This window comes from Myxine glutinosa, chromosome 11, assembly GCF_964187855.1.
Source record: "Myxine glutinosa chromosome 11, kmMyxGlut1.1, whole genome shotgun sequence".
Lineage (NCBI taxonomy): Eukaryota > Metazoa > Chordata > Myxini > Myxiniformes > Myxinidae > Myxine > Myxine glutinosa.
Genome location: NC_136271.1, coordinates 89,529,952 through 89,549,879, shown reverse-complemented (window position 1 = coordinate 89,549,879; position 19,928 = coordinate 89,529,952). Strand labels below are relative to the sequence as shown.

The 19,928-nt window shown below is 41.6% G+C and overlaps 1 protein-coding gene across 1 annotated transcript in view; it reads right to left on the bottom strand.

Annotated features, from left to right (window-relative positions):
- Positions 1–19,928, bottom strand: part of LOC137436175 (contactin-1) — a 202,195-nt gene that overhangs the window by 107,131 nt on the left and 75,136 nt on the right. Inside the window, exons 5-6 of the mRNA XM_078786860.1 lie at positions 14,003–14,172; positions 13,002–13,097 (exon numbers count right to left, since the gene is read on the bottom strand). Coding sequence (XP_078642986.1) covers positions 13,002–13,097; positions 14,003–14,172 — 266 coding nt within the window. The remainder of the gene's footprint in view (positions 1–13,001; positions 13,098–14,002; positions 14,173–19,928) is intronic.

The following is a 19,928-nucleotide window of genomic DNA, read 5'->3' as shown; positions in this document are numbered from 1 at the left end:
TTTTTTGTGAAATACAACATGCTGTCTTTACATCCACATTGAGACTCATAAATAGACATACAATATTTTTTTTGTGAAATACAACATGCTGTCTTTACATCCACATTGAGACTCATAAATAGACATACAATATTTTTTTGTGAAAGACAACATGCTGTCTTTACCTCCACATTGAGACTCATAAATAGACATACAATATTTTTTTGTGAAATACAACATGCTGTCTTTACATCCACATTGAGACTCATAAATAGACATACAATATTTTTTTTGTGAAATACAACATGCTGTCTTTACATCCACATTGAGACTCATAAATAGACATACAATATTTTTTTGTGAAATACACCATGCTGTCTTTACATCCACATTGAGACTCATAAATAGACATACAATATTTTCTTGTGAAATACACCATGCTGTCTTTACATCCACATTGAGACTCATAAATAGACACGCAATATTTTCTTGTGAAATACAACATGCTGTCTTTACATCCACATTGAGACTCATAAATAGACACGCAATATTTTTTTGTGAAATACAACATGCTGTCTTTACATCCACATTGAGACTCATAAATAGACATACAATATTTTTTTGTGAAATACAACATGCTGTCTTTACATCCACATTGAGATTCATAAATAGACATACAATATTTTTTTTGTGAAATACAACATGCTGTCTTTACATCCACATTGAGACTCATATATAGACATACAATATTTTTTTGTGAAAGACAACATGCTGTCTTTACATCCACATTGAGACTCATAAATAGACACACAATATTTTTTTGTGAAATACAACATGTTGTGTTTACATCCACATTGAGACTCATAAATAGACATACAATATTTTTTTGTGAAACACAACATGCTGTCTTTACATCCACATTGAGACTCATAAATAGACATACAATATTTTTTTGTTAAATACAGCATGCTGTCTTTTGAATCAATCTGTCAGCGAAGCGACAGGGAGGAACTGACAGATGATATACTTTTCAAAGTTCATGCATGAGCAAATAAGAGCAAACTCTGCAAGGTGGAATTGTAAGATGCCGAAATGTAACAGAAAAGATATATTAATTGAGCAGCGTCGTCATGAAGTGACAAGACAATGCCAACAACGACGCCGTGCTGCTACGCCACCATCACAGCGACGAGCAGTTTGCGACGCCAACGCAGCCCAACAGAGATGCCATTGCTGTGATGGACCATGAAAATCGCCGGGGCTACTGGGCCTGCGAGCCTCCATGAAAGATTCAACAATGACAACGCCACAAAGCACAGTTGTATTGACCGGCACGTCAATACGATATTGACGAAAACGTTCATTTGGATCTCGCAGTAAATGAGCACACATGTGGTCTGATGGAACATTTACAGTCACGTGAAAAAGTAAGTACACCCCATGTAAAGTTTTGACTTTTTCAACATATTTCAACATACAGCTATTTGATCTTCATTTCAACAATATTGACAGATAAAGGTGATATAATATAACAAATATCATGAAACATTTACATTTTGTAGTCCATTGTATAATTTAAATAAACATAAATGCAAATTTCGCATGTGGAAAAAGTAATTACACCCCGACATTTATCACTACTTCAAATACCTAAAATTAGAATCAGGTGCACCAGCTCAGGTGCAAATGATTAGAACATCGTTAGAGAGGATCTTGAAGGAACCTGTCTTATTTAAACCTCAGACATTTAGTTTGGTTTGCTCTTTGTTGTTGAAGTGTGCGGCGTCACCAGGCCTAGATCAAAGGGGCTCTCTGAGGCCTTCAGAAAGAAGGTTATAGATGCCAACGAGTCTGGAAAGGGATTTAAAAATATGTCCAAAGAATTTGAAATCAATCATTCGACTGTCCGGAAGATCATCTACAAGTGGAGAAGATTCCAAACAACTGCCAACTTGTTAAGGCCAGGCCGCCCCAGCAAGTTCAGCCCGAGAGCACACCGCAAGATGCTGAAAGAAGTCTCGAAGAACCCCAGAATGTCATCACGGGACCTACAGGTAGCTTAGGCCACTGTTGATGTCAAAGTGTGCGAGTCTACCATTAGAAAGAGGCTGCACAAATTTGATCTACATGGGAGGTGTGCCAGGAGGAAACCTTTGCTGTCCAGAAAGAACATCAGGGCAAGACTAAAGTTTGCAAATGCTAGGAAAAAACCAGCACTTCTGGAACAATGTGCTCTGGACAGATGAGTCAAAGGTAGAGCTACTTGGCCACAGTACCAGAAGACATTTTGGCGAAAAACAAAGACAGCATTTGACCACAAGAACCTCATACCAACTGTAAAGCATGGTGGTGGAAATATTATGGTTTGGGGCAGCTTTGCTGCATCAGGGCCTGGGCAGCTCACCATCATAGAATCCACTATGAATTCTTCATTGTACCAGAGGGTGCTTGAGGATAATGTGAGGCTATCTGTCGGAAAGTTGAAGCTCAACTGAAGGTGGACCTTGCAACATGACAATGACCCTAAACATGCCAGTAAATCCACCAAGGAATGGCTGAAAAGAAAGAAATGGAGGGTTCTGGAATGGCCAAGTCAAAGCCCGGATCTACAGACTTGGCATTTAATATGGAATTTTTTTTTTTTCTTGACTTGGGTTTACTTTCTTAACTCAGTATATCAATCTGGTGAGTTTCTTTTACACTTTGGTGATTTATTTGTTAAAAGAACCATGTCACTGATTGTCTGTCGCAGCAAGAAGTCAACAACAGGATTATATCACAGGTGGTGTGGCAAAATGTACGGACAGGTGCATTTGACGATTGGCTTCACAATCGGGTATACAAGGGTTGTTGCGTTCTGTATTAGTGGAAAACAACTGCTGCACATCTCCAAAAGTTATTGCCGCTTCCTCTGGAGATGGTCCGTCAACTCGACAATGCTGTTTGTCATGGAGTGGTGGCTTTACGAAATTACGGCATGAAAGAGCGTGCTATTGCTCGGCAGTATGGCATCACTCGAGGTCAGGTGTCAAAGATCCTGAAACGAAATGCTCAGAGGGGTGTCCCTACTCCAATACCGAGGCCAGGACGTCCCCGCAGAACCACAAAGAGGGATGATTGCCAGCTGCACCGATTGGTCCGCAATGGCCGTACCAAGTCAGCTAATCGGCTTCAGGCTGAGTGGCAGCAACTGACAAATGTGCCTGTATCCAGAAGGCTAGTCAACCAACGACTGCTTCAAGCAGGCTATCGTGCCAGGCGTCCCCTGAAAAGGCCACGCCTGACCAGACAACACCGCCAGCGCCGATTGCAGTGGGCCAGAGAGCACCGTCAATGGCAGCCAGGACACTGGAATCACGTGATCTTCGGTGACGAGTCTAGATTTCTGGTCTATCGTCAAGATGGCCGCATCCGAGTGCGCAGACAAGTGCATGAAGCCTACAACAAAGATTGTATAGTGCCAAGAGTCCAAGCTGGAGGTGGTGGGGTGACCTTTTGGGCTGCTTTTCATGCAGGGGTCAAAACTGACCTGGTTGTTCTGAATGGAAACCTGAACCAGTTCAAGTACAGGGCCATTCTGGAAGAAACATTGCTTCCATTTGCTCGTGCAGCCTTTCGAGGAAACTTTGTCTTCCAAGATGACAATGCACGGCCTCATCGTGCTCGCATGATCCAACACTTTCTTGCTGACCGTGGTGTAGAGCATATGGAGTGGCCTGCCATGTCCCTGGATATGAATCCGATAGAGAACTTGTGGGCAGAATTAACGCGTCAAATCGACCACTTGAACCATCAGCCGACCTCTGTGCGTGAATTGCAGCAGGCTATTGTCACTGCATGGCAAGCGATTCCTGTCCAAACCTTGGCAAATCTCGTGAACAGCATGCCTCAACGTGTACGTGCTCTCCTGAATGCTCGTGGGGGTTACACGAAGTACTGAACTGTAATTTTACTGTCCGTAATCCCAGTCGTAATTTAACTTTTGTTTTTGTTAAAAAAAATTTTGGCTAATGTGCAAAATAAAGAGAAACTTCTGGAAAACGCACAGAAGTTTAACACAGTACTGTCCATGAATTGAGTTCGATATCAGTTTACATCACTTTCAAGGATCAATTTATTTGTTTCAAAATGTCAAATGTGGTTTTTGTTTCTTTTAAAGGTCACATTAACAAAATCTAGAATACTTTCAACATAATTCCAATGAACTTATGGTTCTAAGACATCTTGAAAAGTAAGTTCACCCCCACAAAAAAAATATTCCATATTAAATGCCAAGTCTGTAAATCCCATCGAGATGTTGTGGGGGTATTTGAAACGAGCTGTGCATGCAAGAAACCCCTCAAACATCACACAGCTGAAATAATTCTGCATGGAGGAGTGGGCAAAAATTTCTCCCAGTCGATGTCAGAGACTGGTAGACAGTTATAAGAAACGCCTACTTGAGGTTGTTTCTGCCAAAGGGGGCAATACCACCTATTAGAGCCAAGGGTGTACTTACTTTTTCCACATGTGAAATTTGCATTTATGTTTATTTAAATTCTACAATGGACTACAAAATGTAAATGTTTCATGATATTTGTTTTATTATATCACCTTTATCTATCAATATTGTTGAAATGAAGATCAAATCGCTGTATGTTGAAATATGTTGAAAAAGTCAATACTTTACATGGGGTGTACTTACTTTTTCACGTGACTGTATGTGTTCACTGCAACTCCTATATGTGGAAAGATGAGCAAGTGGTGGGGCCACCAAGCAACTATTACTTGGAATGTGTTGTCTATCTGGCCATGTACATATTCCAACTAGAACAGCACTAGGTAGAGCGCACACCTCCATCAGGCTGAGAAGTTTACATATTGTTTCTCACTGAGAGGCCAGATATGGATCCAGACCTGAACCAGAATTGGCTTGTTCTTGTCACCTACACAAGTCCTCCACCTAGTTTTGTCATAAGTCGTCCACAACTTTTTGATTATCGTTTTTGGCCTCATCTCTCAATGGAGAAGTATGCTTTTAAAGTTTTTTGGAAAATTAAAAAAAAAAAACTTGAAAAAGAAAATTGCGTATCTGGAACCGGATTCTCACAAAATTTGAATCAATTTGTCTTTGTCACACACCCAACATGTCAACAAAGTTTCATTCAAATCGGTCAATAACTTTTTGAGATATAGTGTTCTACGAGTATATCGGTATTAGCCAGATCACTCAATGGTGAAGAATCAATTAAATAATTATCGGATCCAAATCCAGATATTTCCCAAAATTGAATCAATTCTTCCTCGTCACACAGCCAACCTGTCCACCAAGTTTCATCCGAGTCTGTCTACAACATTTTGAGATATTCTGTTCACAGAAAGACAAACAGACAGGGGCGAAAACATAACCTCTGTCCACCTTTGGTGGCGAAGGTAAATATACCTGATCTACCACTTCAGGTTATTGATCTTTAAACAGGACAGGTGTTATGTCAAAGTATTTTCGGAGAAATATCAGAAAGTTCAATGCAAGTTGATCAATGGCCATCATGAAAACGATGGATGCTACACTCGCTGGAGGCTGCACCAATCATCACATTCATGGTGTGCTTTATTGCCTTGTTGGTCCTCCACGAAATGCAGATCATCAAGTCCCCACATGTCTCCAAACTCATTTGTATGACGAAGAGGATCAGGCTCAATTACGTGTACAGCGAAAAGGAACCAACACATAGAAGAAAATATTTACAGGACTCCATCATTGACGTGCCAAATTGTGACGTGCCTTTTCACAAGATCATGATGTTTTTCACAAGATCATGATGTTTTTCACAAGATCATGATGTTTTTCACAAGATCATGATGTTTTTCTCATGAGCATGATGTTTTTCTCATTAGCATGATGTTTTTCTCATGATCATGATGTTTTTCTCATGATCATGATGTTTTTCTCATGATCATGATGTTTTTCTCATGATCATGATGTTTTTCACAAGATCATGATGTTTTTCTCATGATCATGATGTTTTTCTCATGATCATGATGTTTTTCTCATGATCATGATGTTTTTCTCATGATCATGATGTTTTTCACAAGATCATGATGTTTTTCTCATGATCATGATGTTTTTCTCATGATCATGATGTTTTTCTCATGATCATGATGTTTTTCACAAGATCATGATGTTTTTCACAAGATCATGATGTTTTTCTCATGATCATGATGTTTTTCACAAGATCATGATGTTTTTCTCATGATCATGATGTTTTTCTCATGATCATGATGTTTTTCTCATGATCATGATGTTTTTCTCATGATCATGATGTTTTTCACAAGATCATGATGTTTTTCACAAGATCATGATGTTTTTCTCATGATCATGATGTTTTTCTCATTAGCATGATGTTTTGCTCATGATCATGATGTTTTTCACAAGATCATGATGTTTTTCTCATGATCATGATGTTTTTCTCATGATCATGATGTTTTTCTCATGATCATGATGTTTTTCTCATGATCATGATGTTTTTCACAAGATCATGATGTTTTTCACAAGATCATGATGTTTTTCTCATGATCATGATGTTTTTCTCATTAGCATGATGTTTTGCTCATGATCATGATGTTTTTCACAAGATCATGATGTTTTTCTCATGATCATGATGTTTTTCACAAGATCATGATGTTTTTCTCATGATCATGATGTTTTTCTCATGATCATGATGTTTTTCTCATGATCATGATGTTTTTCACAAGATCATGATGTTTTTCACAAGATCATGATGTTTTTCTCATGATCATGATGTTTTTCTCATGATCATGATGTTTTTCTCATGATCATGATGTTTTTCTCATGATCATGATGTTTTTCACAAGATCATGATGTTTTTCACAAGATCATGATGTTTTTCACAAGATCATGATGTTTTTCACAAGATCATGATGTTTTTCACAAGATCATGATGTTTTTCACAAGATCATGATGTTTTTCACAAGATCATGATGTTTTTCTCATGAGCATGATGTTTTTCTCATTAGCATGATGTTTTTCTCATGATCATGATGTTTTTCTCATGATCATGATGTTTTTCTCATGATCATGATGTTTTTCTCATGATCATGATGTTTTTCACAAGATCATGATGTTTTTCTCATGATCATGATGTTTTTCTCATGATCATGATGTTTTTCTCATGATCATGATGTTTTTCTCATGATCATGATGTTTTTCTCATGATCATGATGTTTTTCTCATGATCATGATGTTTTTCTCATGATCATGATGTTTTTCTCATGATCATGATGTTTTTCTCATGATCATGATGTTTTTCACAAGATCATGATGTTTTTCTCATGATCATGATGTTTTTCTCATGATCATGATGTTTTTCTCATGATCATGATGTTTTTCTCAAGATCATGATGTTTTTCTCATGATCATGATGTTTTTCTCATGATCATGATGTTTTTCTCATTAGCATGATGTTTTGCTCATGATCATGATGTTTTTCTCATGATCATGATGTTTTTCTCATTAGCATGATGTTTTTGGCATGATCATGATGTTTTTCTCATTAGCATGATGTTTTTCTCAAGATCATGATGTTTTTCACAAGATCATGATGTTTTTCACAAGATCATGATGTTTTTCTCATGATCATGATGTTTTTGGCATGATCATGATGTTTTTCTCATTAGCATGATGTTTTGCTCATGATCATGATGTTTTTCTCATGATCATGATGTTTTTCACAAGATCATGATGCCATGACTATTGTCTGCAAATTCGGCAAGCCAACATAATTTATTACATTCACCTGCAATGCTCAATTGCAGGAAATTGTCACCGAGCTTGAACATGGCCAGTCAGCATCTGATCAACCAGACTTGACATCGGATCCAGAGTTTTCAAAATGAAGTTACAGCAAAGGTTGACAGATGTCAAAAACGGTGTGCTTGGGCACCTGAGGTCTTTTGTCCATACCATCAAATTCCAGAAGCGCAGACTGCCTCATTCACATATCCTGCTCATCTTGCAAGGAGAGCAACGCACATGGCACGACATTCACAAAGTTGTATGCGCCAAATTCCCAAACCACATTAAATCACATTCTCCAGAACTATTTGAATGCATCAGAAAATACATGGACTTTGCGGAGGAAGGAGTCCAAATTGCTCATGTATGGTAAACGGCATCAGTTTGAAGAAACTCCCAAAGGACGTATGCACTCAAACTCGACTCGGGGATGATTCTTATCCCACTTACTGGCATCGAAGTCCGACTAATGGTGGCCTTGCAGCTAATGCAACCATATCTATTAACCGCACAAGGCTACCATATCATTTCTGGTAAACTAAAAACATGAACATCACTATCTCTTTTTGGCCCATGAAGAGCTACTTTAAATATCGCTCTCTTTGTTTCCGATAAAAAACATGATTTGACGTTCGCTGGTCCTTATTTGCATGCTTAGATCCACAGACCTTTCTTTGTATTTACACACACAAATCAAATTTCAATACTCCTCATGCTTAATTAGTTCCGCCACCTAAGGTTGTGTATTAAACCCTGTTTGTTTGTTGTTTGTGTGTGAGCACAATATTTCAATAAGTTATGGATGGATTCAGATAAAACTTGGTGGACAGGTTGGGTGGGTGACAGAGACGAATTGATTAGATTTTGGGGAAGATCCAAATCCAATATTGTGTAACCGATTTGTCAACATTGAGATATCGGGCCAAAAACAATATATAGCACATCTTAAAACGTTGTGGATGGGTTATGACAAAACTTGGTGGATGAGGGGTCGGTGACAAGAACAAGCCGGTTAGATGTTGGTTAAGGTCCAAATGCAGATCCGGCCTATCATGGGCTGGGTCAGGTATGGGAGCATGCACCGGAGCAGCATGTCACCAAGTCCATCCGCCGGTACTCCAGGGGCCTTAGTTTGGCCATCCCCCAGGCAGATGCCCTACCCATCCTCATTTCTTTAAATGCCGATTAACCTGCTGCAACCACGAGGCACATGGTCGGCCCGTTGGCCTTCTCCACTCACGAGGCTCATTGCTGAGAGAATCTGATGAGCAGAATCAGCATCAAGAAAACAAGCCACATGTCTATATAGCGGTAGCTGACGCTCACAAACTTTCCTGGTAACAAATCTCAGCTGAGTCGCTCCCAGCAAAACACTTGTTAGACACAAAGTCCAACCAGCGATAGCCAAGGATTCTCCGAAGAGACCTGGTACCACAGGAGTGCTGGTCAGAGTCCAAGTCTCCCATCCGTAGAGTAAGACTGGAAGCACCAATAACTTAAAGGCTTGGACTTCCATCCTCCTACATAGGTACCGACAGTACCACGCTCCACGGTAAAGTGAATCCATGACTCCCCAGGCATCTATCAACCTCTGTCTCACAACTTGCAGAGACATAAATATCACTGCCAAGATAAGTGAATCTCTCTATGACCTCAATTTCCTCGCCACAGACAGGTAGAGAAAAGCCTGTCATTGAAAGCCTGGATCTTAGTCTTGGCCCAGGACAGCCATAATTCCAGTGGCTCCAACTCCTCATCCAGCGCCTTGAGGCCCACCATACGGATGTCCAGAGTCTCCGCAAAGATGACTGCATCAGCAGAGATCTTGACATTCCCAAACCATAAAATCACAATACAGAATCACATTTAATCAAAATCATCTGTCCACAAGTTTTTGGGATATCCTGCTATGTATCGTTTTTGGCCCTATCTCCCAAACAATGCACTGCAGCTAGATCTCTCTGATAACCTCTCCAGGAACCAGTCCAAGCACTGAAAAGTGTGGAGGCCAGTACACACCCCAAACAAACCCCAGTAATAACTGAAAATATGTAAGAGATGGACGCACCACACCACACAGCACTCTCAGTACCAGAGTATACTTCAGACCACGAATCCTCCGAAGGTCATGCTGATTCACTGAATCAAACGCTTTGTGGAGATCAACATAGACTGCAAGCAGACCCTGCTGAAACTCTCGCCTGCGTTTGGCGAGGACCTGAAGAACAAGGATACGGTAAATGATTGACCTCTTTAGTGTAAAGCCAGACTGCTCTGGGTGTTGATGCTCAAGCAGATGGTCATGAACCCTATCATTAATTATTTGAGCAAAGACCTGCCCAGCACCGAGGATAGCATGACTTATCGGGAGTTGTTGCCGTCCTGGCGATCACCCTCCCTTTCCCAGAGAGGGACAACAAGGCGCTCTTCCAGTCACTTAGTAGAGGGGTCAATATATGGTTGAACCCCCAAAAAATTGATACAAAAGGTTTTTCAATGGATTCTAGTACCATTGGGCATGCTAAATAACATACTAAAAATCTAGTAACATCTGACTTCCGGAAAGGGGTCATTTCCAAGATGGCGTCCAAGATGGCCGCCGGGAGCTTAAAATGGCCATATCTCAATTATTATTCAACCTAGAAAGGTGGTTTTGGTGTCCAACCCTAGGTTTTAGGGCCCAAGGAATCCAATTGAATCAATAAATCTGTGATCATGCAAGTGATGCCATCCTAGATTCTGTACCAGAAACGGAGATCCACATCCTTGATGGAGGTTCACTCCTTCACAGAATACCATGGAAGAGTGGAGAAAGCTATGGTGAAATAGCGCAGTCGTATGCTGACTTCACCATCCAGCATTATGGTTCAGCTACGACCATTGTCTTTGATGGCTCTGAGGAAGGGCCGTCCATTAAAGACAACACGCATCAGAGAAGAGGACACAATATTCATCCCATTGTCAGCTTCACTGCTGAGACAAAGTTCTCAGGCAAGAAGGAGGAGGTCCTGTCAAGAGATATCAATAAACAGAGACAGATCGGGATGATAAGTGATGAACTGAGAGAAAGGTATTGCACTGTGGTCAATGCACCTGGAGATGCTGACATAGATATAGTAAAGGCTGCAGTGGAGGCATCTCTTCTACACACCACTACACTGATTGGAGAAGATACTGATCTCCTTGTCTTACTCCTTTACTATGTGCAGGGAGACAGTAAGAGCCTTTATTTCAGATCAGACAAGTCCAAAGCTGATGGCAGTTTTAAAGTGTATGACATCAACCGTCTAAAATAAATCCTCGGACATGACATGTGTTCTCAGTTGATATTCATCCATGCCATGACTGGTTGTGACACGACTTCTCGGATTTTTGGTGTTGGCAAAAAGACTGCTTTCCAGAAGCCTGTAAAAGGAGACCCTGTCCTTCGGTCTTGTGCCAACACATTCACCATCCCAAACCAGACCACACAGGTGATCGATGACCTTAGATGCCGAGTAATGGCTATCCTCTTTTGTGGCAAGTGCAAAGATTCCCTTGCAACAATGCGATATAACACCTTCAGCAAGAAGGTTGTCTCTGCTTCGTCTTTTGTAACACCCGAACGTCTGCCCCCAACTGAATCTGCTACCAAACTTCACTGTCGTAGAGCATACTACCAGATCATGGTGTGGATGGGAAAAGAAGAGGGTATGGATGCCATGAAATGGGGGTGGAGCCTGCAGGATAATCAGTTTGTCCCACTTATGTCAAGAATGAACGCTGCTCCAGACAGTCTCTTGAAGGTCATTCATTGTAACTGCTCCACTGCCTGCAAGACACTCCGCTGCTCTTGTAGACGATATGGACTACCATGTACTACTGCCTGTGGACCGTGCTAACTTGACGAATGTGACAATCCACATAACAAGTTTCTTCCAGAGGAGTCGGAGGATGACGATGAATAGCGACTAACTGTATAAGACAACAAATGCCTAATGGGCTGGTAAACCTGGCGTACTGGATTACCTGATTACTTTGTGCTTATTTAAGTAATTTTCATGATTTCCTGGGTGCCTTAAACCTAGGTATACACACTGAAAAAATCTCTCTAGGTTGACTACTATTCGACAGAGCCATTTTAGTGGATCAGGATGTCACCTTGGGATGCCATCTTGGACTTGTCAATAAATAATTAACTGATGGTAATTTTATTGATTCAATTGGATTCCTTGGGCCCTAAAACCTAGGGTTAGACACCAAAACCACCTTTCTAGGTTGAATAATAATTGAGATATGGCCATTTTAATCTCCCGGCGGCCATCTTGGACGCCATCTTGAAAATGACCCCTTTCCGGAAGTCAGATGTTACTAGATTTTTAGTATGTTATATAGCATGCCCAATGGTACCAGAATCCATTGAAAAACCTTTTGTATCAATTTTTTGGGGGTTAGGTGAGTTTTTTTCGTATATTGACCCCTCTATAGAATGATGCCCGTGCTCCAAACAGGGCACAGAACTGCATGCAACAACATGAGTACAGCATTTCCACCAGCCTGGACAAGCTCAGCATGGATGCCAGTGATCCCAGGGGCACTGACCCTTTCAATCAGTTCATCACAGCCTGTGTCCACAAGCAAATGGGGTTCATAGTTGATTGGAGGATCAGCAATAAGGATAGTAACACCCGACATCCACCTCCACAGCTGCAGGGTAAACCCGATAAAGCAACTCAAAGTAACCAGCCCAGTGAGCCGATCAGTGAGATACAAAACCTAAACTGTTCAGCCTGGCGGAGGTATGCACTCTACCAAGGGCCGTTCTAGTTTTATGAATGTATTAGTAGTAAAGGTATTTGACTTTTAAAGTATTTTCAACGACTTACAACAACTTCATTTGCTGCAAGAAGTTATTTTGACAACGCACCTGTGAGCGAGATTCCATGACAAATACGGTCGATGCGCTACATCAAGATCACTTGGGAGCAGCCCCTTTAATTATGGCAAGAACTAAAAATTTGGTGAAGGCATATCAGCAAATAACAGCTTACTTGTTCTCAAACTATATCATGGAATTTTCAATATCCACAAGGAAGCACATGAAGGTTGCTCATCAAAAACAAACACTCAAGAGAGCTTGCCATCAAAGACAAGAACATTATTTAACCCCAATGTTTGCATTAAAGCAACACTGTTGTTTATCAGGCAAGTAACGATAACCGTCATGTTTTCGGATGTTTTATGATACCTGGATAATGGTCAGGTGGGTAGCACAGAAAGAAAAGGCCTTGATTTCTCTTCAATTCAACTGGTGATCGCTTCTTTTTGAAAAATGTATCCAAGTCTGAGGAGAGAAAAACATTGATCATGATAAATCAGGCTCACATTTCCGTTCAAAATATTCACTGGTACAGCAGCATATTTGCAGTAGATTTTCTAACCACCCGTCTGATCTGTGGCATCATTCAGCAAAGGCTTCTCTGCCAATAGGCAGCAAAGAATATTACAAATTTAGAGGGTGAAAAACAGCTGAGGAAAAATCCAATCGAAAAATAGCTTAAGACCATGTATAGAATGAGCTCCATTACGAGGCTTAGACCATGAAAAAAATAACATAAAATAAAATAAAGCTATGGCAGCCAGTAAACCGAACGCTAGGGTTCAAAGGGTTAAGGGTCTTCGGAGTCTTTTTGGATCCCCTGGGTCTTTTGAGTCATCTGGGTATTTTGGGTCCTCCGGGTATTTGGGGTCCTATGGGTATTTGAGGTCCTCTGGGTATTTGGGGTCCTCTGGGTATTTGGGGTCCTCTGGGTATTTGGGGTCCTCTGGGTATTTTGGACCTTTAAGGGTGTCAGGGTTCTAAAGGGTCTTAGAATTTGTAATGGTCTTCGGGGTCTGAAATGGTCTTAGGGTTATAAAGCGTCTAATCTCTAAAGGGTGTTTAGGTAGCTTAGGGGTCTTAGGGGTCTTAGAGATCCTAAGAGTTTTAAGGGTCTTTGTGGGTCTTCATTGTCTTATTGGGTTTCAAGGTTGTTAAAAAAGAGTCTTTCGGGATCATAAAGTGTCGTAGGGTTCTAAAGAGTCTAATGTAATTAATACACACTCACATTTTGTGTGGACAAACAAACAGACAAGCAAACAGACCCAAATGCAATACCCTCTGCTTGGGCAAGGATAAAAAGAAGATGAAACTCAAAGCACCAGAAGGATGGGGCTACATCCAGGAATGTGCAAACGTGGGAGACTCACATCCAAATCCCAGCACAGCTTCATGGCTGAGCAAAGTCCCAAAAGTGTTGGTAGCCATACATTGGTACGTCCCCTCGTGGTGAAGTTTGTCGGGATTGCTTATTACCAATTTCCCTCCATCCAGGCTGTAGTTGCCACTGATGGTCAGCATCTCTTTGTTCAGAGTCCACCTGCAGGCCAAGTAAGTACAGGAAACCAAGACAAGTCAGTACAGCTCATTTTAAAACACTGCAGGGTTTGAGAACGAATCAAAGATACTTGACTCAACTAACATAAGAAAAGAGAATTACATTGTTTTGTAGATGTTCTAAAATTTGTGGAACATTTAATGAAATTGTAGGCATGCTTTAATAATGTCATAGCACCGCATTCAATAATTAATCATACAAATGTTATAAGGAAACATAAAGAAATGCAGATGCAAGAAAAGGAAATTCTGTCCATAAAGCCGGCCTCATATCCTCACAATAACAAAACAGACAGAAAGGGGGGAAGAAAGGGGGGAAGAAAGGGGGGAAGAAAGAAAGAAAGAAAGACACAAATAAATAAATAAAAAGCAAGAATATCATCTGATGCGTCAAATATAATCTTGTCACAACATTAGGCACATCGGATTGCCAACGCCGTTCCATTGCAGGTGACGAGATACGATCCTGGATAAGTCGCTACTCTGATGCAGGATACTTCACTGGCTTACCCTCAAGCAAACGTGCTCATTTGGCCCTCAGAAGGATATATAAATTCTACCACCTTGGCTGAGTCCACCGAAATGGAGTTATTTTAGCACAGCTGAGGATTGAACTCGGTATCTTGAGATTTTATCAGCCAATAGCCTCAACCATCATGTTAAGCCATCACCAAGCTTAACTGCATTTATTTTGCTACTGTTCAAGCTACAAAAAACAATTTGTGATATATGGCAATAGTTCTTTTTCTTCATCTTCCTCTTTGTATGCAGCTTCCTTTATTATAAAGTTATTTATCAAATTCTACTCCCTGCCAGCACCAACACAAACGCGTGCGCAAGAAAACTGAAATTGGGACGGAAGTTCACCACTCAGCATGACGACAACCCGAAGCACAGAGCCAAAGCTGCACTGGAGTGGCTCAGGAACAAAAGGATAAATGTCCTTGAGTGGCCCAGTCAGATCCCCGACCTAAATCCAATCGAAAATCTGTGGCATGACTTGAAGATTGCTGTCCATCAACGCTCATCCAAAAGAAGCTCATTCATGGCTACAGGAAGCGCTTGACTGCAGTCATTTCGTCCAAAGGTTGTGCTACCAAATATTAAGTCTAGGGTGTCAATAAGTTTGTCAATGCCATTTCTTTTTTTACTTAAAAGGATATGTTAAGCTCTGAATCAAAAACAAAGGTTCTGTGATATTAACAGCGAAATAAAGAATTGTGGAGACGAAAAAATACTTTTGTCAATTTCAACTTATCTTCGAGAAAATTGTGATTTATTTGAAAAAGTGCAAGGGTGCCAATATTTTTGGCCATGACCGTATATTGGGGTGGTTCTTAGCTACATAAGGCAAAAAAAAAAAAATTGCAATTTTTTTTTTTGTTTGTTTTTTTTTGTATACAAGATCGAGGCTCATGAAAGAGCGAACATTAATCACACAGAAAGACAAACCGACACATAAAACATATAACATCGGGAGCGGTAGACAAGATGGGGAGAGAGGGGGAAGGACACAAACACAACATTTGAGAGCAGGGACCGAGAGACATGGAGACATCGAGAGATCTGAGAGAGGGCGAGGGCTTTGGGGGGGGGGGGGGGCAAGGGAAGGGGGCGGTGGGAGAGGTATAAAACATATGGACACTGCCAGGACTTCCAGGAAAGAAGTTGAAATTTCAAACAAGGTGGATCTGGGGTGAATTAGCAGGGGTAGAAAAGATCAAGGTTTTGGATGGGGGAAGATAAGGGATGGTGGTGAACAGCTGTTTTAAAGACCTGGAGGGAGGAGTGGGATTAAAGGGAGTGAGGGAGTTTGTTCCAGAGGCGGGAGAAAAGAGGAATGTAAGAGTGAAGGTGAGCGGAGAGCCGAGATTTCGGCAGTTTAACCATCAGAGGGTTGCTGGCAGATCTTGTGCGACCTGTAGGAATATTTGGGGGACAGAGCACAGAGAGAGCTGGGGGAGCAAGGCCGAAGAGGAGTCGGTAGAAGACAGAAAGACCACCTACCTGCCTGCGGTGAGTGAGTGAAAGGCCCTCAGAGATAGCTTCATCGCGGGAGATTCCAATAATTCTGAAAGCTTTGGTTTCAACAGCGTGAAGCCGAGCTAGGTGTGAGGCAGGAGCACCGGCCCATAGGGGAGAACAGTATTCCATTGAGCTGCAGATGAAAGCCTTGTATGTGGTGAGGAGCTCAGGTGTGCCGAGGAAGGACTTCGCACGACGGAGGATGCCCAGTCGGCGACTGGCTTTGGAGGCCAGCTTGGAAATGTGGTTTTCCCAAGAAAGATCATGGCAGATAGTGAGACCCAAAAGCTTGAGCGACAGAACTTCTTGGAGAGGATTGTTGAGAAAGTAGATGGGAGGGTTGTCCAGTCGATCTTTTTGGAGAGACATAGTAAGAGTGTGAGATTTGTCAGGATTGAAAGACATGTTCCACTTGTTTGACCAGTCTGTGATTTTGTCCAAGTCTTCAGAGAGTGAGGAGGCTGCAGACTGCCGATCTGAGGGAAGAGGAATGGAGCGGCAGAGAGTGGAGTCATCAGCAAAGAGATAGAGAGGATTTTCAAGAGAGTCAGAGAGATCATTGATGAAGACCAGAAAAAGCACGGGGCCCAGAACACTGCCTTGGGGAACTCCAGCCTGAACAGGAAGAGGAGATGAGAGAAACCCATTCAGGGCCACACGTTGACAACGACTAGAGAGGAAGTCCGCCAGCCATGCGTGGAGATTTCCATGGATACCAAAGGAGGAGAGTTTGGTGAGCAGAGCGGGGTGCCAGACCGTGTCGAAGGCACGTGATATGTCGAGGGAGACAGCTCTAATTTCCTGTTTGGCATTGAGGACCTCCATCCATTGTTGAGACAGCAGAAGCAGCATGTCCAGAGTAGAGTGACCTGGTCTGAAACCAAATTGATGATCAGAGATCAAGCCATTGGAGAAGAGGAAAGATTTCATATCCGAAGCAATGATGGATTCCATGACTTTGCTGATAATTGGGAGAAGGCTGATTGGTCTGTAGTTGCTAGGATCTGTTTTTGCACCTTTTTTGTGCATAGCGGTGATGTTGGCTGATTTCCAGGCAGATGGCAGTTGACCTTGAGCAAAAGAGAGGGTGAAGAGAACAGAGAGAGGGTGAGATAGAGCGGCAGAGCAGGATTTTAGGACCCGTGGGCTGATGCCGTCGGGTCCAGTTGCAGAATCAGAGTCCAGGGTTGACAGAAACTTTTCCACCTTGTCAGGAGGAAAGGACACGGAGTCCAGGAGCAGCAGGGTACGACTGGGTATGGTGGGTACAGAGAGGGATGGGTTTGGGACACAAGATTAGAGGCAAACACAGAGTTGAGGCATTCAGCTTTTTCACGTGCGGAGTCAGCTGTGTTGCCGTTTGAGGTAAGGGAGGGGATGGAGGGGGAACAAACAGCAGAAACGGATTTGACCAGACGCCACCAGGATTTGGAAGAGGGAGACAGATAAGAGAGTTCGGTCTTGAGAACGGAGAGATATTGTTTCCTAGCTCTCCTGAGGGTGGACACACATTTTACTCCTCACCTTAAATTTTTTTGGTATTGAGGTAAAACTTCTGCATATAAATTATTTTTTGAATATATCAAGTTTTAGGGGTTGCACAGTGACTCATGGCTGCCAGCCACTCATTGTTTGTGCCCGATAAGCGTCGATTTCCTGCAATCGGGAAACCTCTTGCGATGTTCTGTCACAACTTGAAGCAGATACTGGGTTTGCTGTTCATCCCTTGTCAGGAGACGATTGTACTCTTCAATGAGAGCAACTGCCTCCACCAGAGTACAGCTGTACTGTATTCAATTAACTTAAAAACACCTTTAAAATGTGCAGTAGATAGCAAGGTCATAGGTCAACTGTCATGGTCAAAATCACAAGTATAGCAGGTGGAGAATAAATAATCAACTCCAAACATTTATGTGAGCCAAATATGTGAAATTACAAACTCCATGTGCAACCCCGACATTTGGTCCAAATGGCTTAAAATTTAACCACAAGGGTTTTTTATGCATACAAAAAAATGTAAGTGTTAGGAGCATGAGTTAAATTTTTTTTTTTTTTTTAAGAACCTGAAAACACCTGATCACCCCCTCCCCCACCCCTTCCCATGCCTCCTCCCCACAGGCTAACTCCGAGGGCCTAACTTTCATTTTTAAGACTGTGTGTATCTATATATATATATATATATGTACATGTTGAAAGATTTGTGGCTCAGGATTCATATTGTAAATGATAGTGTCGAGGATTTCATATATCCTGAGAAAAGTTATGAAACCAGGCAGCATTGGTCCATTACTATGGAAACTGTTGGCCCTTTCAGGAAGAGTGAGAAAACAAAGAGCACCTGCTTTAATTGTTGTTTGCCTGGCCTTGGCAAACATCTCCTGCAATTTCATTTCCTCTTGTTACCCTCGCCAGAGGAGACGGTATTGCATTTGAGTCCATTTGTTTGTTTGTCTGGTTTTTTTTTGTCCGCACAGAATAAATATGATTTTCTCTGCAACCGTTGGTCCGATTGACAGGAAATTTTCACCATAGGTGCAACTCCACGTATATAATTTTTTTATGATAATTATGACGTCATAGTTCACGTGGTTCGGCCGCCATCTTGGAAAAACCGAAAAACTTTGCATCTCTATATCTCCGAAACCGAAAGCATCTCTCCATGTGGAATAAAATGTTAATGATGATGTCATAGGTGCCTCCATTATGACGTCATAATTCGACAAGTACAAAACATCATCCGATCAAGGTGAAATTTCTTCTTGGGCGTCATGTAGGCATAAATTGGCGGAGAAAAAAAAATATGATGTCATCGGTCACGTGGTTCGGCCGCCATATTTGTTTTAACACAAAAGCCTTAAAAACCACTGAAAATACACCCTGGCGAGGGTTTGCAATCTCCAATTGCTCTTTCTTGTTTCTTATCTTGTTATTGCATGCCCACCTTAGCTTGTCTAAAAATGTGTGGGTGAGACAGTTTTCTTCTGAGCTGAAAGACAGGTGCCTTATCTGGTTCCGTTCAAATGATCCTTGAACATACTATATAAACTATGGATGGTCGTGTGTAAAGGAATGAAGAGCTGTGTTGGACGGAGGGTTAGTGACACTCCCTGCAGCTTTCCTTCCATGTACATGTAAATGTCCTATCTTTAATAATAAATTCCCCTGTAACTGTCCGAGTCGTGTCAAATGATCATTCCTGGGGAGGGTGAGGGGGGGTGGGGTGGGGTAAATCCGCCACAATAGCACACTGAACAGTAAAAGAATTAAAAGTTCTTTATTAATAAGCCTGACGTTTCAAGAACAACTAGTTCACTTCCTCAAAGGCATTGAGTGTGGTGTTAACTGTTAAGTTCCGTTGGGGACGGTTCACGTGATGGATTGGTCCAAGTCCTTGCCGATCACGGGCTTTGCTGCATTCAAATGACTCTGCCATTTTTTGCCTTTGCGTAATACTATGTATGTGGGGTGTAAGTCGATGTGTCGGTTGATGGAGTTTTTATCACGGTACCAGGCCTCGATAATCTCACGGTTCACTCTCAAAGATCCTGCGCCAAGGATCGTGGTCTGATTCCATGACAATGTATGTTGGTGTGTGTGTGTGTATATGTGTCGCAACCAATGACAACCTGTCTTGTCTTACAGCACGTTGCATGGTGTTCAGTTAGCCTTGTGGTTAAACGTTTGGATGTTTGGCCCACATAATTGGCTTCACAA